The sequence below is a fragment of the Centroberyx affinis genome, unplaced genomic scaffold, assembly GCF_046629955.1.
Source record: "Centroberyx affinis isolate AG114_WGS23_722 - 3 ecotype Tasmania unplaced genomic scaffold, CSIRO-AGI_Caff_v1 ptg003148l_1, whole genome shotgun sequence".
In the NCBI taxonomy this organism is placed as follows: Eukaryota; Metazoa; Chordata; class Actinopteri; order Beryciformes; family Berycidae; genus Centroberyx; species Centroberyx affinis.
In genome coordinates this window covers 20,600-44,759 of record NW_027281207.1, presented here as the reverse complement: position 1 = coordinate 44,759, position 24,160 = coordinate 20,600, and the positions used below count along the sequence as shown (strand labels likewise).

General features: G+C 42.7%; 1 protein-coding gene across 1 annotated transcript; it reads right to left on the bottom strand.

The window, feature by feature from the left end:
• Positions 1 to 745: 745 nt before the first annotated feature.
• LOC139659584 (acetyl-coenzyme A synthetase 2-like, mitochondrial) lies at positions 746 to 24,030 on the bottom strand (the record flags this gene model as incomplete). Its single annotated transcript, XM_071537895.1, has 8 exons — positions 23,662 to 24,030; positions 21,511 to 21,607; positions 17,703 to 17,902; positions 10,985 to 11,160; positions 10,018 to 10,170; positions 7,942 to 8,089; positions 2,771 to 2,908; positions 746 to 838 (listed from the first exon to the last, which is right to left on the bottom strand). Coding segments are annotated over exons 1-8 (1,372 nt in total), but the record flags the coding sequence as incomplete, so codon positions are not given.
• Positions 24,031 to 24,160: the final 130 nt, after the last annotated feature.

Sequence of the window (24,160 nt, the reverse complement as noted above, 5' to 3'; positions counted from 1 at the left end):
TGGTTTATGATATAAGAGCATTGGGTTGTGTATCTTCCTCCATGATAAAACCCCCAAATCAGTGATTCTGTGATCTGTTGCTCCGGTAGAGCAGACTGGAGAATTACATAGTCAGCAGAAGTCAGCAGATTCTGACAATATTTAAAAAACTAGTCCTGCTGCTGAATTGTTTTGAAGTGAATCTCTTTCTTTATGTTTATTAAACCTTTCAGTTTGAACAAGTGGAACACCCAAATCCGGTCGGAGGGAACTTATGCGTAATAATAATATGTTTACCAATAATTGTAAATAGGTGAAAAAAAGTGGGAGACAGGATTTTGACAAAGCAGATTCTGACTGATTCTGACTGAATATATAAAAAAACAAGTCTCTCACTTTATTATTCCTTGTGTGTGATTTTCAGACTGTTCCTCCAGACAATGGCAGTGAATGGAGAGAGAGAAAATCACAATTCTCCAGTCTCCTCTACCGGAGCAACAGATCACAGAATCACTGATTTTGGGGTTTTATCATGGAGGAAGAGACACGACCCAGGACTCTACCAGAGTCACACAGAGATTTAAAGGGAAGGAAAAAAGAGGTGATTTGATTGGTCGTGAGGCTCCTATAATACCTACTGTGATGTAATGTACTAATCCCTCCTGTTTCCAGCTGCACCAATCAGCAGCCACCACGCGCTGTGTGCCTGTGACTCAGGAAAATTAAGCCCGTATTGTTTTGGAAGGAGACTGGTACTGGTTCCTACCTGTCTGCCACCATGTGTCCACTAAGGGACACCGTCCGTCTCCGACCACGTGGTAGAACCAGTCCCAGGCCTCGTGGTTGATCGGTTCGCCCACTGCAGGAAGACAGACAGGCAGTAAGAAACACGACAGACATTCATATGGAACTGTAAGCTGTACTGGTTTCCATGCTGTTACACTCATAACACTCATATATGCCACCTATCTGGTCTCAGTTCTGGTTCTGCTGCAGTGTTGTTCTACTACAGTATATCATGGTTAAAACTCAATTCAAAACAAAAAAAATTAGAACTACACTGTTTGTGTTTTAGAGCAGTGGTTGTCAACATGGGTTCTGGGGACCACCAGGGGTCACTGAGGGGGTTCCAGGAGGTCCCCAGGAAAATGATGAATTGTTAAACTTCAGCATTATTTCATTTACAAGAAGTGAACACAGTTAGAGAATGTAGAAGAATGACTGTTCTGATCAGTTTCTCTGTTCTCTCTCTACCTGCAACACAGACAGTCATGGAGTTCTGGACAAAATCATCTGACAATAAAAATATTCTCAGATTTGGGTCAGAGAGACTAAATCTCATCAAATGGGGTTTGTGGCTCTAATGTGGACTCAAGTAGGGTGCTGACCTGCTGACATTAATCTACTGTAAGGTTCTAAATCTAAATCTCTGACAGAAACTGGCTTTGTGTCTTACAGTGTAATAAAGTTTATTAATAACCGCAGATAAAGCTGGATGTGTGTTATCTTATTACAGCAGACAGGAGGCGGACGGAGCAGAGAGTCAAAGGCTAATCGCTCAGTAAAACGTCATCAGGAAGTGATGAAATACGTTCCAATCAAACCTTATCTTATCCGTTCAGCTGAAGAGCTTCAGTAATGGAAATAATTAGTGTTAGAGTACTCATATTACTTTATTGTGGCAACTAATAACTTACTTACTTTTTCAGTTCTTCTCTCTATCTCTACTTTTAAAAATTAGAATGTCATTACTTTAATTTTTCTTTCACATTGTTTCATTTTCCCCTTTATTTCTAAAAACCTGTGATTAAATCTGACCTCCTGTAACTTTATCTAACATGATGGACTTGTCTGTCTCTTCTTCTGTGGTGTTCATACCAGTTAAGAACACACGAAGAAGTAGCTGAATATGAGCATCAGTCCAGACTTCATTTCTTTCTGCTAGGCTTTCCGTCTCCATAATCCTGAGGTGGGGACTCGAGTCACATGACCTGGACTCGAGTCACAGTTTGAACTGCTTGAGACTCGACTTGATGCATGAAGAGAAGACTTGAGACTGGACTTGACTTGGGTTCTGGTGACTTGGGACTTGACTCTGACTTGTACTCTGATGACTTGAAAAGGTTTCTAAAGTCTTGACTTGAGATCTTGTGTTTGTGTAAATGACTTAGATTGAAAGTGATGAGATTTGTTCCAGCAGACGACTGAATTTAAATTCTGTTTTCTGAATTTGTATGGAATGATTGAATTTATTGAAGTTGAAACTGATTATAGAAATCAAACTCATGATGCTCTTACCAAGTTTTTATCCTATTAAAACCATATTGCATTGAAAAGTCCTAGATATTTAGTTTTCTTTAAGATATTAAATTGATACTGGACTCTTGATTTGTTCTGACTTGACTTGCTGTTCTACATTTAGACTTGAGACTTGACTTTAATGACTTGGACTTGACTTGGACTTGACTTGGACTTGGCTTGGTAATCTACATTTAGACTTGGGACTTGACTTGAGACTTGTGCCTCAAGACTTGAGACTGACTTGGGAGTTGGGCAAAGTTGACTTGGTCACACCTCTACCCATAATCCCTTGTGTTTTGGGCTGGTTTTCCTGTAGTTGGAGTTGCAGTTCTCTTGTTAGAGGACTGAGACTCTCGCTGCCGTTATGTGGTGCCATCAGGGTTCAGAGGTCATCTTTCTCACCCGGACAAACCAACCAACTGAAGGAGCAGAACAAACGGATGTGAACCTGCTGGTTGTGAACGCAGCCTGAGTGTGAGCAGCGTCTCACCGGAGCCGAGCGTCCGCAGCGAGGAGCGGTCGTACTTCTTCACCCAGCTCTCCTCGTACTTCAGCAGCAGGCGGATGGCGGTCGGCGCTCCGTAGAACTGAGTGATCCCCAACCGCTGCACCGTCTCCCAGTACCGCCCTGCACCAACACACACACACACACACACACACACACACACACACACACACACACACACACACACACACACACACACACACAGTGGATTTACTAATTTCAGTTGTGTTTAAGCAATTTTAAAGCTCTAAAACAATTTATGACAAGAAAAACTTGTGATGAATTGCAGTTGAAATCATAATAGAGAGCCTAAGTCCCTCCCCTTCCAGTGGACCACCATGGGACCTTATTTTTTTTTAAAAAGAAAAATTGTTTGATCCCGTTTGAATTGTGCCATGAATTACACATATGATGTTTTGTCAATTTAAAAGATAATTTTGCAAGTGAAGAAAGTGTCAGTTTGTGGTAAAACTGTTGAAGTATCAGACTGTGAAAATACATAATTAGAAAGACGACACACCCAAAAGTGGCGTAAGTGACATCATAACTTTCTCTCTCCACAAGCTCCCAGAGCCTGAAGCTCAGTCCCTCTCAGACAGCAGGAGTATTATACACAACCTGGAAGGTAGAAGAAGAACGGATTTAAACTGCTGTAGGATAGTTTCAGTACAGTGGGGGCTAACGTTAACGCCATGCTGTGTGTTTCCTATGTTTCCTTCATGTTGGTGTGGGTGAGACAGAGATGTAGTTCACTGAGCCTGAAACACTAAACTAAACTTTACTTTACTGTTTTACCACAAACTGACACTTTCTTCACTTGCAAAATTATCTTTTAAATTGACAAAACATCATATGTGTAATTCATGGCACAATTCAAACTGGATCAAACAATTATTTTTCTCTCCCTGTTGACTACCGGACATATTTTTTCCGAAATAAGGTCCCATGGTGGACAGAGGAAGGGGAGGGGCTTAGGCTCTCTATTGAAATATTCTGTCAAATAATTGTAATTAGATTTTTTGTCAATATCTTTCAGCTTCCAATCAGTCCAACAGTAGAATCTGCCTCAACTCTTAGATCACCAACGTTACAAGCAACTGATAGTAAGGAGGTGAAGGGTCAGAGGTCACATCGCCATGACAACAGATCACATCACCTCACTGTACGACTGAATCAATGTTCCCTGCAGGTCCGGCTGTCAGACTTTACAGGAAACTCAGCGGTGAAAAGATAAAGGAAGTTCAGCCTCGCTCTGCTGACGCTTATAAAGTGTTACAGGACTGAAGGTTAATGAGTTACTGAAACAGCAGTCCATTCATAACTCTATAACACACACACACACACACACACACACACACACACACACACACACACCTTTATCTACAGTATCTACCTGCTGTACTGAACCATCTATCTCAACTTACAGAAACAGAACCAGAGTTTCCCTGATGATTTATTACCTGTTGAAGACAAAAGCTAGATTGTCTTGTACTAAATCATGACGAACAAATGAATCGTCACTTCAGAACTTCAGTCAGCAAGTCAACTTTTCAACTTTTCTTTTTTTACATTGATTGATAGATGGATTATAATCAAAATATTGGTTAAAACTGGAGATCGGTTCCTGCAGAACTTGAGTCCTGCAGTTCAGAGGCTGCAGCAGCTCCATCTGTGCTGCATGAAGATAAACAGAAAACTGACAGGATCCTCAGCTGATAGCAGAGCATCTGAACACCAGATCATACAGCTATCAGTATAGATAGTCATGTAGCTATCAGTAATAGAGCAGTGAGAGTCTCTGAGCTCTGGACATGCAGCAGGGAAAAAAGAAAAAACACTCTGAGCTGATTCCAGATCCAGGTTTGCACAGTGAAGAGCGCTGTATCACCAAAATAACGGATCAGAAAGCCAAGCTGTTCACTAACCATGCACAGGGAGTGGAAAGTCTCTTTGTGCATCATGGTCATACATATGTAAATTATATGTAAATCTCATTATTTTGCCCACATTATAGTTATTTGTAGTTGATGCCACGCAAATCATGACTGAAAATAAGTTCACTAAGCCTTCACAACACCAGCCTGACAGCCTGCTGTCACCTTCACCATGCTCAGACAGACAGCAGAGTTTTTTCATGAATTTCTTATTTAACCTTTATTTAACCAGGAAGTCCAATTGAGATTCAGAATCTCTTTTCATAGGGAGAGCTGGCCAAGACAGCAGCAAATAAGGAGCAACAGAAGCAATGAAACATTATAAAAGACAATAAAACAAAACAAAATAGATGCATCATGACTGCTGCTCAGGTAGAAGACTTGTTTCACCACAACCTGAATAACATGAAAACTCTGCACTCTAAGTTCAAGAAACTAAAGTGCAACAAAATGCACAAACTGCCCTCTCAGTGAACCTGGACCTGACTGTTGCTTTTCAAGCAGCTACACAAGGAAACTTTTACAGGCAACAACACCAAAGAGTTGCCTCAGCGTTGTTGCTGTAATCACAAAGGAACGGCATTTCTAAGAAACATTGTGACTTTTTTTTTTATTATTATTTATTTATTTATTTATTTAAAAGGGACAATGTACAGTTCAAACATAAATGTCACCATTTGATGCACCATACCAGATTATAGCTGCAAGCTAATTCACATCTGTAGTCCCTTGGCAGGTCAGAGCAAAGAAACAGCCCAACAACAAACAGTACAGAGTAAAAACAACATACAAAGTTATACAAGAAAGAACACATAAGACTAGGGCTGCAACCAACGATCACCCCCCCCCCCCCCCCCCACCGCCGACCAATCCGTCGATCACCCCCTCAATCAACCGACCAGCTGCCCGGTCCACAAAATGCCAGAAAACAGCAAAGAACATCGATCAGCGCCCCCCAAAGCCCAAGACGACGCCCCCAAACGTCCCGCCCCGTCCACAACCCAAAGACACCCAGTCCACCGCCACAGAGGAGCAAAGAAACCAGAAAACACCCACACCCAAGAAGCCGGAATCAGAGGACTCCGACCCACCCCTCCCAAAAAACCACTCAAACCGATCCATCGATCACCGAACCAGCCGGCGATCAACCCAACAGCCGACAGCCAACCGATCAATCGATCAATTGCTGCAGTTCTACACAGGATACAAAATACTAAACTACACAAAAAGTAGTTTTTGACAGTCAAGACATCGCCACTCTGAACATTCACACCTCCAGCAGTTCAGCTGAACAGACCGTCCCGTAACTGAAGGACACAGGTTCGATCCCAGCGACCTCCATGCGTCCTGCCAAAGTGTCCTTGAGCAAGACGCTGAAGCCCGACCTGCTGAGTCATCGTAAGTCACTCTGGATAAAAGCTTCAGATAAATGACTGGAGTGTAAAAGTTGTTAGTCATCAGGTGACCAAGACAAACTCTGTGGGAAGAGCAGAGCAGAAAACCACAGCAACGAGCGACTAAATATGATGTCTGGGCCTCTGCCATGTTGTATAGCTGTATATTTGTTTATAACTCTAAATAATACCTATTTTTGCACTACGGCATACATTTGTACTTGTTTATATAATCCCACTCAGCATCCTGCATTGATGCCAGACGAATGACTCTGATGTCATTGTATGTGTATATATTGTCATTGTATGTGCATATATTTGAATGTATGTATATGTTTTAGCGTGGTATGGAAGTATATATGTGTGGAAAGTGTTAGTGTTATGTATGTATGAATGTAAGAAACGGGAGCTGGGGCTTTTAACCAAAGTCAAATTCCTTGTATATGTTGCATACAAGGAATGCCAGTAAAGCCTGATTCTGATTCTAAATAAAAAACAACAAGGATCCAACAGGATCTCATCTCCCTGAGAGAAAGTTGGGTGACAGCAACATCCACAAAAAAAGTTTTAAAAAACAAAAGTCGCACACAGATAGAAAAAAACAAAAATAAGAATAAAATACTAAAAACCCTAAATGTCATGAACCAAAGAGACCCCCCCCATCACCCCCCTCAGTTGAAGTGCTATAGATGCTGGAAAATACATTTAATCTCTCAAAGACTGATTGTTGAGTCTAACTGCAGCTGGAATGAAACAAGAAGCTCCTTGTGCTTGTGCGTGTCTTGTTCCCTTGGAGTTGTGGTCCAATACAGCGGATTAATGGAGTTGTGAAATGTGATCTTGAACGCTCCACACCACTCAGTATAAATATCTGCAGCTCGTCCTTCACATATTCTCACCATCATTAGATTCAGACGAATCGGTCAGAGGGTTTAGTCTGGGATCAGGGTCGAGGTAAACAGAGAGTTTCATTTAGTCTGGGTCTTGCCCGGGGCGGGGTAAACAGAGGGTTTAGTTCGGGTCTTACCTGGGTCAGGGTAAACAGGGAGTTTAGTCTGGGTCTTACCCAGGTCAGGGTAAACAGAGGGTTTAGTTTAGTCTGGGTCATACCCGGGTTGGGGTAAACAGGGTTTAGTTTGGGTCTCACCCAGGTCATGGTAAACAGAGGGTTTAGTTCGGGTCTTACCCGGGTCAGGGTAAACAGGGGGTTTAGTTTAGTCTGGGTCATACCCGGGTTGGGGTAAACAGGGTTTAGTTTGGGTCTCACCAAGGTCATGGTAAACAGAGGGTTTAGTCTGGGTCTTACCCGGGTCGGGGTAAACAGAGGGTTTAGTTTGGGTCTTACCCGGGTCAGGGTAAACAGGGGGTTTAGTTTAGGTCTTACCCAGGTCAGGGTAAACAGAGGGTTTAGTTTAGTCTGGGTCATACCCGGGTTGGGGTAAACAGGGTTTAGTTTGGGTCTCACCAAGGTCATGGTAAACAGAGGGTTTAGTCTGGGTCTTACCCGGGTCGGGGTAAACAGAGGGTTTAGTTTGGGTCTTACCCGGGTCAGGGTAAACAGGGGGTTTAGTTTAGGTCTTACCCGGGTCGTGGTAAACAGGGGGTTTAGTTTAGTTTGGGTCTTACCCAGGTCAGGGTAAACAGAGGGTTTCCTCTTTAGTCTGGGTCTTGCCCGGGTCAGGGTAAACAGGGGGTTTAGTCTGGGTCTTACCCGGGTCAGGGTAAACAGAGGGTTTAGTTTGGGTCTTACCCGGGTCAGGGTAAACAGAGGGTTTAGTTCGGGTCTTACCCGGGTCGGGGTAAACAGAGGGTTTAGTTCGGGTCTTACCCGGGTCGGGGTAAACCGGTGTGCTCTCAAACAGGACGCTGGTGGCTCCGTTACACAGCGGCCCGTAGACGACGTAGCTGTGACCCGTTATCCAGCCGATGTCCGCCACACAGCCGAACACATCGCCGTCCCGGTAGTCAAACACAAACTGCAACAACAGCAACAGAACACAAGGGCTATCGTGATTGGTCTCCTCTATCTCACATCAGTAGTATTGTTAGTTCTAGTGTTTCTCCACATTAAGACTAGAAGAGCTGAAGGCAGCTGATCAACAATAAATCACATTCTAACAACTAATTCACACAAACTCATTCATAAGTAAACTGATCATTAATCAGGTCGATTTTGATGCTCTGTGGGACCCGACAGAAACTGGACTTGTTTTTCACCAAAACAACATGGCTGCCCATTGACAGTCTGAGGCGAGGGGCTCGACCTCAGCTGCCAGGCAACGGCACATCTCAGTATAGTCTCTCTCTCCCTCTCTCTCTCTCTCTCTCTCCCTGTCTCTCTCTGGCATTGACCCAACATGTCTTGTCTATTTGAGATAAAGCAGCTTTTGTTCTGTTGTTTCATCCAAACAAACAGCGAGCCAAACACTGAGCTGCTAAGCTACTTTAGAAATTAGCAGCGATAAAATTTGGGGGGTTATGTTTTTATTCAATTATTATCACCAACATCATGTCAGCTTTGAGGCGGTCTGTCAATCCCTGCACACAAACACACACACACACACAAACACACACACACACACACACACAGAAAAGCTGGGAGAAAGCAGATGTTTCTGCTTGTCGGTCAAAAAAAGCTAATTTAGAGCTTTGGTGGCAGAAGTGGCCGCAGGGTCGCGTCCCGCTCCACACAGGAACAGGCCTGTTATTGTTCAGACGGCTGTTGTGTAACACTGCTGTTGTTTTATTCCTCATTGTCTCTGCTCCTAATTAAAACACCAACATGACCCTAATTACAGCCTGCTGGGAAAAACAGGCCCACTGTGGTGTCTAAAACTGAAGCCTTTATATATTGTGTCCCTTTTGAGAAAAGATAATTCCCTGAAGTTCATCTTTCAATATCGCTAAAATATTGGTGATCCAGTTTGAAAATGGGTTATAATTTAAAGCACATAAAGTAATAACCCATTAAGTTTTCATATAAATAAATGTAAGTGATGTAACCACTAAAATACACTGTTTTTCAGGAGGTAAGTAATGTGATTTTGATATAAATATATAAAAAAAAAGAAATTAATAACAAGGTGAAAAAGTTATTTTTTTTTATTTCATTGTGACTTTAATGATCTGTGGGGAAACTTGGTCACAGCAGCAGGGAATAAGATAAGATGATGGAGAGAATAAAACAACAGAGAGTACTGATGATAATAATAATAAGAGGATACCAGAGTCCGGTGGTGCGGTGCGGTGCGGTGAGGTGCGGTGCGGTGTGGTGCGGTGTGTGTGGTGCGGTGCGGTGTGGTGCGGTGAGGTGCGGTGTGGTGCGGTGCGGTGCGGTGTGGTGCGGTGCGGTGTGGTGCGGTGAGGTGTGGTGCGGTGTGGTGCGGTGAGGTGCGGTGTGGTGCGGTGCGGTGCGGTGGTGGTGCGGTGCGGTGTGGTGCGGTGAGGTGTGGTGCGGTGTGGTGCGGTGAGGTGTGGTGCGGTGTGGTGCGGTGCGGTGCGGTGCGGTGCGGTGTGGTGCGGTGCGGTGTGGTGTGGTGCGGTGTGGTGCGGTGCGGTGCGGTGCGGTGCGGTGTGGTGCGGTGCGGTGTGGTGTGGTGCGGTGTGGTGCGGTGCGGTGCGGTGCGGTGCGGTGCGGTGTGGTGCGGTGCGGTGCGGTGTGGTGTGGTGCGGTGTGGTGTGGTGCGGTGTGGTGCGGTGCGGTGCGGTGCGGTGCGGTGTGGTGCGGTGCGGTGTGGTGCGGTGCGGTGCGGTGTGGTGTGGTGCGGTGTGGTGCGGTGTGGTGCGGTGAGGTGTGGTGCGGTGCGGTGTGGTGTGGTGCGGTGTGGTGCGGTGCGGTGCGGTGCGGTGCGGTGCGGTGTGGTGCGGTGCGGTGCGGTGTGGTGTGGTGCGGTGCGGTGTGTACCTGGTGTGTGAGCGCGGCGTACAGCAGGTACCCGGCCTGGGTGTGGACCAGGCCTTTAGGTTTGCCGGTGCTGCCGGAGGTGTAGAGCAGGAAGAGCAAATCCTCGCTGTCCAGAGGCTCCGGAGGACAGACTGAAGACTGCTGGGACATCGACTGAGGAGAGAGAGACACACACTGTTACTAATAAATAAGTGCAACGAATACTACTATTAATACTACTATTACTAACCCACTGAGCAATTTTACGTTGATTAGACGCTTAAAACACGTCTAAATGGCCCATAGCCGTCTAGGCTAAATTAAGTTTAAATGGGGTTGAAAAGTGAAAGTTTATTAGATGTCTATACATAGACAATATTATCCTGGACTATATGAGAGCTACGCATAGACGCAATGTTGAAATTACTTCTTGTGCTGAGATAATTATCTTGTAGGCTAGTCTACAGGACTTCTCTGGTGCATATTTTTGGTATTTACAGATGTTTATTCATTGTAATAATGTATTTACTGCTTGGTCTGAAATAGGTCTATACATAGCCGTAATGATCCTGGGCTATATGAGAGCTAAAGCATAGACGCAACGTTGAAATCACGTCTTTTGCTCAGTGGGAATACTCTAGAGCAAAGACTGCAGACTGCTGGGACATCGACTGAGGAGAGAGAGACACAGTGTTCAAGTGATACTACTACTAATACTGCTACTACTAGTACTACTACTACTAATACTGCTACTACTAGTACTTCTACTGCTACTACTGTAGAGAACAGACTGAAGACTGCTGGGACATCGACTGAGGAGAGAGAGACACAGTATTCTACTGATACTACTACCACTACTACTACTACTGCTACTACTACTACTACTACTGCTACTGCTACTGCTATTACTACTACTACTGCTACTATAGTAGCAGTAGTAGTAGCAGTGCTGCTACTACCAATATTGATAACTCAGAGAACACCTCACCTCCTCCAGCGGGACGTCCAGTCTGCCCATAGCAGTGGGGTTGCTGGTCCGCTGGGACACGAACACATGCTGGACGGAGGGACAGCTCTTCACCGCGGCGTCCACCGTGGGTTTGAGGTCCATGAGCCGGCCGCCCCGCACAGCCTGGTTACAGGTCAGCACCACTTTACACTGAGCTGCAGGCAGCACACACAACAGACACTCACATACAGGTCGCCATTCACCAGTAAGTAAGTAAGTACCAGAGTAAGTAATTAAGTAAGTAAGCTTTATTTATATAACCAGTGGTGGAAGAAGTACTGAGATCTTTTACTTACGTAAAAGTAGCAATACAACAATGTAAAGATACTCCATTACAAGTAAAAGTCCTGCATTCAAAATCTTACTTAAGTAAAAGTACAGTAGTATTGGCAGCAAAATGTACTTAGAGTATCAAAGTAAACAAGGTAAACTGTCCCCATTTAGAGAGATATATTTTTCATAAATTATTGGAATATTAATACTGATTTATTGCTGCATTTTAAAGTTGTCAACGTGAAGCTAATCTTAACAATTTAGCTATACTTGTCTAATTATAACAATGCTATTTTATAGTTATTTTATAAAGATGATCAAATGTTTTAAATATAAAATCTTGATCTGAAAAGTAGCTAATAACTATAGCTGTGAAATAAATGTAATGGAGTAAAAAGTACAATATTTCCCTCTAAAATGTGGTGGAGTATAAGTACAAAGTAGCATAAAATGGTACACAGTGCAGCTCTAAAAGTACAAGTACCTCAAAATTGTATTTAAGTACAGTAGTTGAGTAAATGTACTTAGTTACTTTCCACCACTGTATATAGCACTTTTCAAAAACAAGTTACAAAGTGCTTTACAAAGACATAAAAACAAGAGAAATTACCAGATAAAAAATAAAAGTAGAATTGATACAGTAATCATGACAAGCGAGGTATGGGTTACAAAAACACAATAAAATAAATAGAATAAAACGGAAGAGTAACCGATTCAAGAGAAGGCAATTCTGAAAAAGTGTGTTTTTAAGAGAGATTTGAAAGAAGAAACAGAGCTGGCCTGTCTGATCTCCTCCGGCAGGAAGTTCCAGAGTCGTGGGGCCGTGATTCCAAAGGCTCGGTCTCCTCTGGTTTTTAGCCTTGACCTAGGGATTACTAACAGACCTCTGCCGGAGGATCTCAGGCTGCATTTAGGCTCGTAAGGGGTTAGTGAATCAGAGATATAATCCAGGGCCAACCCCAAACGTGCTTTAAAAGTAATCATTCAAATTTTAAAATCAATTCTAAAACGTACAGGTAACCAGTGTAGAGATGCTAAAATAGGCGTTATGTGGACTCTTCTTTTGGATTTTGTGAGTAGTCTTGCTGCAGCATTTTGAACTAGTTGGAGTTTGGAGAGGTTGTACTGAGAGAGACAGGAATACAGTGATTTACAATAGTCTGAGTGGGATGAAATGAAAACGTGGATAACAGTTTCTAAGGTCAAGGTCGAGGAGCCAGGAGCAGGGAGCAGGTCAGTATGTTGCTCAAGGGCGCTTCGACAGGGATGGAAACTTGTTAAACCTGCAACCGTCTGGTTACAGGACAGGTTCATACACAGACAGACACACCGCAGGAGGGAAACATCCGCTCAGGACAAGAGGATGAGACTGAGAGGTGAAGTGACGCCTGGTTACTGATACTGTGAGCGAGATGTTCCCATTGGAAATATGAGAATCCAAGACATGAGAGGAGCTTGTTGTAACTTTAGACAGCAGAGTGGTGCAGAGGTTCAGGGGCCATAACACTGAGGTGGAGAGACTAAAACCATCCTCTGCTATATGGTTAGAAACAGGGCTTTCAGTACCCCCAATCTCGGAACCCATCGTCTATCGGTCTGACGAGGATTAGACTCTGGGGGCGACGGTCGGTATTTTGGGGTTTCCGGTGTAGCCAGTGGACATCCAGGCCAAGACTTCCTCTTCCGTGCACCGGTCATTGTTTACAGTCCGATTAGCAACTTGAGACGCAAGAGTCGAACGTTTCTCCACATAATACACAAACATCGATACTTTCTGTAGGTGTTTTAGGTCCGGACGACATTTCGGCTAATCTCTATAAACAGATATCTGCATATGAGACGTCGTCTCTCGACTCCGACTCCATTCTCGCGTCTCAAGTTGCTAATCGGACTGTAAACGATGACCGGAGCATGGAAGAGGAAGTCTTGGCCCGGATGTCCGCTGGCTGCACCGGAAACCCCGAAATATTGGCTGTCGCCCCCAGAGTCTAATCGTCGTCAGACCGATAGACGATGGGTTCCCAGATTGCTAAACTCCAAACTGCTCACTCTTTGTAAGCATAATTACTAAAATCTGTCATCGAAGGAGCAAGTCACCAAGGTCCAACATGAGAAACCAATCAGCAGTCCATCCATTTTCTACAACCAGCTAAATGTCAGTGGATGTTACGAGTTTCTTAGTTTCCTTTTTTCTCACTGTGGAAAAGCCGGCCTGTAACCGGCTGCTCGCAGGTTTGATCCCAGCAGCAGCAGCTGTGTGTCTGAAGGGTCAAACACTATCACTAACACACCTGCTCAGCCACAACGCTCTGCATGAGAGACTCAGATATCTGACTGAAATGTAAACACACAGCAGCGCCTCAAATGTCACTGAAGTGGCTTAATTGGATTCTTGGCTGCAGGAAACCAGTTTGTCCAGAAAGACTGAATGAAATTACGAGCATCTGCAGCTAACACTGCTGCCATGCCAGAAGTGAATCGCCTCTGGACATTTCCCTCCTGTTTCCCATAAACATACATAATATTATAATGTTTCATCATCCAAACTGGTTCTTATCCTGTCTCCTGTCTGCCTGTTGTCTTAAAATGCAAATAACTCGCTCTGTGTATGTAAAGTGAGAGAAATTCGTTTCCCCCTAAGGAAAGGATCAGCTGGAGGAGCCAGGACAGGAAACGGGAGGTAGTTTGACAGTGGACAGTCAGGGTGTGGAGGTCGGAGGTCGGAGGTCGGGGGGCAGATGGTTCAACTCCCAACTCATGACAATAAGTTTATATTTACTGAACCGTGAGCAAAACCTGAAGCTAAGCTGAAGCTAACTGTTTCAGCTGCTAAACTGAAGCGTTAGCTAACCTTCTCAGGTGGAAATGTCCAGTACAATTCCTGCTGTTGGACCAGAGTCCTTTACTGGAGGAGGAACCTGGTCTGAGCTGGATTCTGTCAGAAACATGGAGGCGGAACTTCACAGTTCAGGCTCATTTCACTAACTGTTAGAGTCTGTGTTTCAGGAAGGTGAGCTGTCACTCAAATCTACCTGGCAGCTTTGTCTTTCTCTACTATCTAATAAAGGCAAAAACAAGATATAAGAAAAATATTCAGTTCGGACACGCTTCTTGTTTCATTTCATTGCACATGTTCTTATGCTTTTTTTTATTTCTTTCATCCTAACTTGTGTTTTTCTATTGTTAATTGATTCTTATTTCTATTTTAATTCTCTATTTATCGTTATTAATTACTATTCTTTTTATTGTTACTATACTTTTTACACTGAGAGAACACAGCATACAAGTGTTTCATTGCACTGTTTACCCTGTGGATGCTGTGCATCGGACAAATAAACACACTTGACTTGACTCAGTGGGTACATTAATTAAGGGATAGTTAATGCTTAATAAGCATTAATTAACCCTTAATTAACAGTTAACTAATGTGGCTGGTAATCATTTACTAATGGTGTTCATGTTAACTAAGCTATTAATTTATACATTATTTAATAGTTTATAAAGATGACTATTAAATAATGTATAAATTAATACCTTAGTTAACATGAACACTATTAGTAAATGATTACCAGACACATTACTTAACTGTTAAGGGTTAAGCATTAACTAACCCTTAATTAATGTACCCTTATTGTAAAGTGTTGCCAATGTCACTAATGTGCTTGTTTGTGGTGAAACTCTGTGTGCAGTCTGCCTCATTAAAGACAAACATGATGTGTGAGACGTGATTTCTTCTTCCTTCTGCAGGTCTTGTGTTTGATCTTAAATTAATTTAATTAATTGTGTTCACAAACGAAACAGCTGAACTCAAACTGAAGCTTTGTTCTAATTCACCATCAAACACTCAGAGAAAACACAAGTCTTTCTATATTTTGACAAATGTCCAGAGAGCTGCACTGTGAGGAAAGATAATTCACTATATGACATATCACCATATCTCTGCTGCCGCACATGGAAACTGTAACTGCAGTTCTGAAGTTTCTCTCTTTCTCACTCTAAGTGGAAGTTTCCAGGGTCGTTTAACCGCTGAATGAGTTTCATGACCTTTGAACCCTTGAAAGCTGTTGAAACCACGTCGTAAAACTTAGAAATTCCAACGACTTTGGAGATAAAATGAGCGTTCCTTTCTCGATTCCTGAAAAACAGTTATAAAGTCTGACTTGGCTGCAGTCCGTCTGAAATCTGTTCGGCTTCCTGACATTAATCCCTTTGAACAAGAAAGACAAAATTCTATTAAAGTCTGCTGATGAAAACTCTTTTTAAGACACAGGGCTTAAAGCTTTAGTTGAGCTTTTGTGTGATTACAGTTCCTGACTATTAAATTCTCTATTATGTAAAGCACAATGCACTTCACTTGTGAATTGTGCTATATAAATAAAGTTTGATTGATAGATTGATTGATTGATTGATTGATTGATTCTCACAGTTTGGTGATTTGCCTTGTTCCTTGTTCTGTTTTCCAAATCTCATGGAAATCATAAGTTTTTATATATTATATATTCTGCTGACAGGCAGACAGACAAACTACAACAACTGACAACCTTGTTCAGTTATTTCCTCTTGTCTCCAGACTCATCAAGCTTATTTTAGGATTTTGTTTGTAAAATCAATCAATCAATCAATCAATCAATCAATCAAATTTGACCTTTTTCCAGGAGAATGCAACTTGTTTCAGGACATTTTCTTGGTAAAAGTGAAATTGTCTTGGAGAAAGTTTCTTATTTCCAGATTTTCTTCATTGTTTTATAATGATTTCTTGACAGAAGTCATATTGGCATGAATCAAGTGAAATTTACTGAAACCAGCAGATTATTTGCCAGAGCAGTGAGAGAATTTGACTGAAAAAATCATGAAATAAGCTGATAGATCTGGAAACAAGATGAAATCACTGGACAGCTTGTTGTTAACTGACGAGGTGAAAACAAAAGCTCCTTGGTGGAGAAACTCCGCTGACAGGAGAGGAAAGTGTCAGACAGGCTGCTGTTCTGCATGTAATCTCAGCTCTGCTGTCACGCTCTGTTTCCCCCGGTGTTCACCAGTCATGAAATGCCATGTTTGGGTTTTGCAGGGAGCGACTGTATCCAAAACACACACGGTGTCCTTGAGCAGCAGCAGATCTGGGTGAGGAGCTGAACTCAGATCTGGTGATAACCGCCCGCCTGGCAGAGCTGCAAATCACTCCAACTGTAAGAATGTAAATTGCAGCCTGCTGGAGGTAAATTTCTGGTAGGGAAATGTTTTTTGGAGGGGAGAGGAAGGTAGAGACACAGCCAGAAACCCACCCAGACATGTGTGACCTCCAGGTACTGGAACACGATGGAAACCAAACAGTCCAACATAAATAAAGGTAACTGGCTGCTGCCTGGAGCTGTCAGGTGTTTTGAACGCAGGCCAAGTTACGACCTGATATGTTCTGACCTTGCTGGTGTTTCTGCTGAATGTTAACCTGAGCCTGCAGCGCTCTGCAGACCAGCAGACTCAGGCTCAAATCATACAGCTATAGATACGAAGATATTATGGGTTCAAACCAACGGCCAAAACCTCAGGTGAATGTTGAAGCCAATGTCGGCAGGCAGCGATTCCTCTAACGACCTCCAACTCCATGAAGACAACGGACTACAACCAACTTCTGATAAAAATATAAAGTCAATAAATTTTTTCAGCAAGAGGTTTTGGCCTCAGTAGATAATTTCACTTCTTCTAACGTGTGTCCTTATGGAGAGTTTAAAAATAATTGCGTCATTAACAGGATATAACGGTTATAAAACGTGATTGTTTTCCTAGTGATTGACAGGTTGATTACGGGCCAATAGCATTCCAATAAATGTCAACATGGCGGTGATCGTAAACCCGATCTTTCGGCTTCAAAACGGCCGTTCAGAAACCTGTGGTGAAGAACTCACTGCTCTGTCTGTTTTAACAGTCTGTGGTTCAAACTCAGCTGGTGACCGATGTCTTGTCTCACCTCTCCCTCTTCCTTTTCCCCAAAATGACCAAACAGAGAAAACTCTGAGGAAGGCTCAGTGTGTTTTTATCTTCTCTCTGCCTCTATGTAAAGGCTTTTATTATAAAACTCAAAGTTGTGCCTGGACTTGGACTCTTGTGCTTCCAACCATAGAAGTTTTCCTTTGTCTTTTCACCTGCTGTAGCTTTGTCCCTTCCCATGAGCACCTGGACAGTTTTTGGAAATCCTGATGCATCCTTATGTTAAATTGGAAAAGGAAGTTGTGACTCCTCCTCCTCTTCCTCTTTCCCTGCTGCAGACAATCAGGAAACACAAGGGAACAGATTTTCTACTCACTACAGCTCTGTGTCAGAGATGCTGACATGGTGACTGATGCCGGTTCTGAGGAGGAGCAGCCTGAGCTAAACGGACACATGGTGAGGTAGAGAAGTTTCCTCTAACAGCGTTCGTTCTGCTCACCGTCCTGGATCCTCCCCGCCAGCGCCTCGGAGCTGAAGCCTGCGAACACCACGGTGTGCACCGCGCCGATACGGGCGCACGCCAACATGGCCGCCACCGCCAGCGGCGAGACGGGCATGTAGATGGCCACCCTGTCCCCTTTAAGGACCCCATGGCTCTTCAGGGTGTTGGCCAGGCGGCAGGTCGTCTCCAGCAGCTCCCTGAGGGCCGGACAGAAGATACAGATGGACATTGAAGTTTGTGTGTGCAGTCGGAGCAGAGCAGAGGAGGCAGAGAGGCTGAAAACTGTTCAGTGTTTCACAAGAAAAAGCAAAAATTAGAGAGAAAAAATCTCATGACCCCCCGAAATCTGTGAGCATCACAATATTATCTAAAAGAGGAAAAATAATAAATTGTCACATAATAGATTATCAAAATATTGCAGGATAAAAAGACATTTCAGCATACACCAGAATATGAGCAGGTCTAATGTGTGATGTGATGTACAAATGTGAACCAGAGGTGTGACCAAGTCAACTCTGCTCAAGTCCCAAGTCAGTCTCAAGTCTTGAGGCTTAAGTCCAAGTCAAGTCCAAGTCATTAAAGTCAAGTCTCAAGTCTAAATGTAGAACAGCAAGTCAAGTCAGAACAAATCAAGAGTCCAGTATCAATTTAATATCTTAAAGAAAACTAAATATCTAGGACTTTTCAATGCAATATGGTTTTAATAGGATAAAAACTTGGTAAGAGCATCATGAGTTTGATTTCTATAATCAGTTTCAACTTCAATAAATTCAATCATTCCATACAAATTCAGAAAACGGAATTTAAATTCAGTCGTCTGCTGGAACAAATCTCATCAATTTCAATCTGAGTCATTTACACAAACACAAGATCTCAAGTCAAGACTTTAGAAACCTTTTCAAGTCATCAGAGTACAAGTCAGAGTCAAGTCCCAAGTCACCAGAACCCAAGTCAAGTCAAGTCTCAAGTCTTCTCTTCATGCATTCTGTATTCTGCATGCTGACTCTGGACTGTTACTGTACAGAATATGCCTCTTGGCTGAAGTGACCCTGAGCTGTATCTGGAGGCAGACGCACAGCCGCTCAGTGGAGTTCACCTCCACACTCTGTTTCGGTTTCAGGTTTAGCTGGAGTTCATCGCCGTGACAACCCCTCCTGCTTCCTGTTTACAGAACAATACAGGAAGCCGCTCTGTTGGCAGCAGAGCAGAAATCTCTGTATCAGTTAAAGTGGCGCTCATAAGGCATCATAAGTGATTTATGAGCACATTGTGAGTAGTGATAATTATTATAATAGGAAGATGATATGAGAAACAAATTATGCCAAAAAAACATAACTTTGAATGCTTTATGGGGCAACTGTATGGCTAATGACTTGATATTATACTGAATGTAATTTTTTGATGTTTGTCTTATTTTTATATTGTAAGAAAAGTTAATCTCTGCTTCTAATGATCTCATAATCCACTACTAACGCATCACAATGCACTAAAAGTAAAATGTTTCTGACTTCTCTCCATATCTGTCATAAAATTGTAATTCGAATTTTGATGAACGTTGTGTTTTGACTTCACTTGAAGGATTTCATGCTCCTCTTTGGTTTAGGAGAAATTCTGCTACCCTCGGTCTATTGAAATCCTTTCAAAACCACACTGGATAAACTTTAAAATTCATGGTGGTCAAGGTGCAGACAAGGCTGTTTTTCTTAGTTCGTGGAAACTTGACATTTTCAAAATACAAGGTTTCATCAAACTACAGCAATATGGAAAAGAAATCCCTCAGTGTCTTTGGAAAATGGCATGGTGTCTTTCCAGATCAACGCTGTACTTCATGATCATCCAGCAATTCTACTCCAGCAAACAGCCAACGCACTTTATGTTTCCACTGTGAGGTTTTAACACTTCACTGTCTCCTCCTCAGGTTATTTACAACTAATAATGTCCTGAATGTTCACAAATCTAATATCTGTCCTGCAGCAGCGTCCTCTCTGTTTCACAGCTGTAGATCTGGTGTTTCCAATGTGAGAAGGAATAAATATTTAGACTCCATTTCTGCTTCCCAGCCTGTTTTCCCACATTCTACAATGAAACAGAACAGAAAGCAGCATTAACACATACTGGAGTGTTTCTGCTGTCAGGCAGAAGTGAAAACGCTTCCTTATCCTCCTTCAACAGAGTTTACATCATCGTAAGCGTCAAACTGATCAAAGTTTTATAAAGATAGGGCCTTTTAAGCAGATTGTAGTTTTAGTTCTACAAACATTTCCTGGAGGCAGAGCTGCTCTGAAGGCAGAAATAATCTGATTGGTTGAGTTAAATCTCAGTGGGCGGAACCAGTTTTTCCGGCAAAGTAACTGCTGTTGCCAACTTGCAGTGCAACTTCATTTATTAAAAGCAATCATGGGGAACAATGCTAATGTGCTGATTCCCAAAGCATTTGGCTTCAAACCAGTACAGCTGACATTTGTGCTTCTTCCTTGCCTAATCCAAAGAAGTCTGCTCCTCCCACACAGAGCAGACTGGCAAAGAGTTCCTTCTTTGCCATTTAGCTAGCTTGTACTCAGTTGTTTGGCTCCACCCACTGAGGTTTAACTCAACCAATCAGATTATTTCTGCCTCCAGAGTAGCTCAGGTTAACAACCTGATACTTAATATCTCAAAAACTAAAGAGCTGGTTGTTGATTTTAGGAAGAAAGTAGGCCACCATCTTCTCCATCAATGGTCAAGTTGTAGAGAGGGTCTCCCCTTCCGGTTCCTTGGGACCACTATCCACGAATCCCTATCATGGGATCTTAACACCAGTCTCATAGTCAGTAAAGCCCACCAGCGAATCTACTTCCTGCGGCAGCTGAAGAAGTTCGGGGTCAGTCAGAAAGCCATGACTCACTTCTATAGATCTGCAATTGAGAGTGTGCTCACTTTTTCTTGTCTGGTACAGCCACACAACCACTCAGGACAAGACTAGGCTTGAAAAAGTGACGGGCAGAGCATCTAAAATCATTGGGTGTAGTCTTTCCTCACTTGCATCACTTTATTCCACCAGAATAATCAGGAAGGCTAAAACTATCACCACAGATCCCTCTCATCCGGCGTATTACCTCTTTAATCTCCTCCCATCAGGTAGAAGATACAGGAGCATTAAGTGTAGAACATCTCGCTTCAGGGAGAGCACCTACCTCAAAGCCATCAGGCATCTGAACTTGCACTGATTATCTCTAAATGCACTTAACCAGCACTTTACCACGGTATGCACTTTACTATGTGCTGGGTAACGTGCTGCTTTCTGGGTATTGTGCCGTAAATGTAAATTCTGTGTGTTGTATATTGCTGTTTACTGTTTTACTGTGTGTATATTGTGTGCTGCTATTGCACGGTTGTTGTAGGAGAGTGAACCAAGACAAATTCCTATCAACTATGTTAAATTATTGAATCTTGAATCTTGAATCTGTCTCCGAGAAATATTTATAGAACTAAAACTACAATCTGCGTCTTTAAAGTAAAAAAAAAATATAAATTGAGTGTTTTTTATGAAGATATGATTGATTTTTATTTGCATTGTGATGATCACCAGCAGGACATTTTAGTTTGCCCTGCTTTTTATTTCCCACTTCACAACTGTGAAGCTGTAAGTTGCCGATATGTCTGATGTACCAACGTCACCAAGACACATTCCTTTACATTTATGGAGCTGTAATTAAGGCGATTCTCACAGAGAAAAGTATAGATAACATAGCATAAAGATAAGATAAAGATAAAGATCTGTATCGTCTGCATAGAGTGAGAGTCCAGATAGCAGAGAGTTTCTGACCTGTAGGTGATCCGGACCTCGGTGCCCGGCTCGTCTCTCTCCCAGATCAGAGCCACCCGGTCTGGATGCTTCTCTACATGGACATCCAGACAGTTCACTGACACACACACACACACACACACACACACACACACACACACACACACACACACACACACACACACACACACACACACCAGGGCGGTAAAGTTAAACCACATTCAGTATCACATGGTAAATACAGAGGGGTGGTTCAAACATGAGGATGAACAGTCTGATGTTGGACCATATCGTTGCTGTCAGGTGAAAACCTTGTATCTCCGAAACGTCGACTTTTCAGGATGAAAATCAGTCATGTTTAAGCTTGATGACGATGCATTTTTTAGTTTATCCAATAGGGTTTTGAAATGTTTTCATCTGCTCAAGAGGTCAAAGAATTTCCTCAAACCAGAGAGGAACATGGAATCCTTCAACTGTAGTGAAAACATGAAAATCACCAAAAATGGATGTTACATGCTGATTATACAGCATATAACATGTTAGCGGTTAGATCCCAGAAACAGCCTTATATGCTGCTGACGTGCCTTTGAGCAACAAACCAAACCCCCACCTGCTGCTTCACTGAGAGTTGCTCTGGGTGAGAACAGCAAATAAATAAATATTCTCTGAGGAAGCATGTGTGCTATTTTCAGAACATCCATATGTCTAGTTTGGGATAATTGTTCATAACAAGGTATATCTTGTGGTTTTGTACATGTGTTGTGTTGAAAAGAAACCCAAACTGAGACTCGACCCCCTGCTGTGTTGAACTGAAACCTGTTGCTTCCCTAACTGCTGCTGCTGTATGATGCAAAGATCAACTTAATCCTAAACTGGATTTAAGATTGAAGATCAGATCGCACTCTGGGTCTCAGGCATCAGAAAATAACTTTATGTAACAGGCCTAAGGGGAAAAATAGTAATAAACTAGTAATCCTATATCAAATTTTAGAAAGAAACAATACAAGTATTACAGTAAATCCACAAGACCTTCAGGGAATATTATTCTAATATTCCATATTCCATGAAAAATACCATAAAGTAAGTTAACTGTTAACTGTTAACTCACACTCTGTAAGCCTCTTGAAATATGATAGTGATGCCATAAGACATAAAAATATACCATAAAGCACAATAAGGTAATATTTAACTCACTACTGAGTGCCATAGACACACTATAAGTTCAAATAGGAATATTATAGGAATATCACAGGAAATAAAGCATAGCATAGAATAAGTTCACCATAGACTCACTATAACTTATTTTAGGACTTTTTTAATGGATATTACAGGGATACCAAAGAGATTAAAATATAGAAAATACAATAAGGTCACTATGAACTCACTCTTGCCATGCACATATTGTAAGTTCCTATAGTAACAGGTATATTATGGGAATATTACAGAGATAATATAAAAACACTTTTAAGTAGGATAAGGTCACTGTTGATTACTATAGACACACTATAGACACACTAACTAGAACAGTGGTTCCGGGGACCACTAGGGGTCCTTGAGTGGGTTCCAGGGGGTCCCCAGCAAATTAATGAATTGTGAAACTTCACCATTAGCCTATTTCACACAATTAGAGAATGTAGAAGAATGACTGTTTTGATCATAGTTTCATTATCTCTATAGCTACAATACAGAAGGTCATGGAATTCTGGACAAAATCATATCTAACAATAAAAAATATTCTCAGATTTGGGTCTGAGAGACAAAATCTCATCAAATGGGGGTCTGTGGACGAAATTAGTTGTCCTTGATATGAAAAAGGTTGAGAATCACTGCACTAGAAGTTCCAATATGAATATTATAGGAATATTACAGGAGATAAATCACTATAAAGTCAGTGTAGAGTCACTATTGAGCACCACAGAAATATTAGAAGTTCCTATAGGAATGTTCTAGGTATATTATAGGAACATCACAGAGATACTATAGATATAAAAACAATATTAAGTAGGATAAGGTCACTATTGATTATCATAGACACACTAGAAGTTCCTATAGGAATGTTACAGGATTATACAGTGGTTTTCCGCTGGGGAGGTTAATCCTGAACGGGTTTAAAGATCCAGACTGACAGAGTAACTGACAGACTGACAGACGGACTGACTCACAGACTCTTACCAGAAACATTGAGCTGCCCCCCCTCGAACCAGCTGATCCTCCCGCTGCTGATCTCACAGTCCCGGACCCGGTGGAAAGGTTTAATCCACCGGAGTCTGTCGGCGGCGGCGGATCCCCAGAACAGATCCGGATCTGAGACCGACAGGCGGTACAGATCCTGATGGGACCGGCCGGACAGCTGAGGGCTCCAGGCGGGGCAGAGGGTCCTGGTCCCGGCGGACACGGACCGGGTCTGAGCCGGTCCCGGCCCGGGTTTGGTCTGGCCCGGCCCGGGTCTCAGGCAGCGGGTCAGGAGGTTTTTGAAGACAGTCGTTCCCCTGCTGAAGCTCCTGCTGCCGGTCTGTGCAGCCATGTTGCTGCTCTGCATCCAGGACTCTCTCTCTCTCTGTCTCTCTCCCTCTCTCCCTCTCTCCCTCTCTCTCTCTCCCTCTCTCTCTCTCTCTCAGGTGTCTCCAGACAGGTACCGGGGAGTTGTACGGTAACGCGTTACAGTAATCTC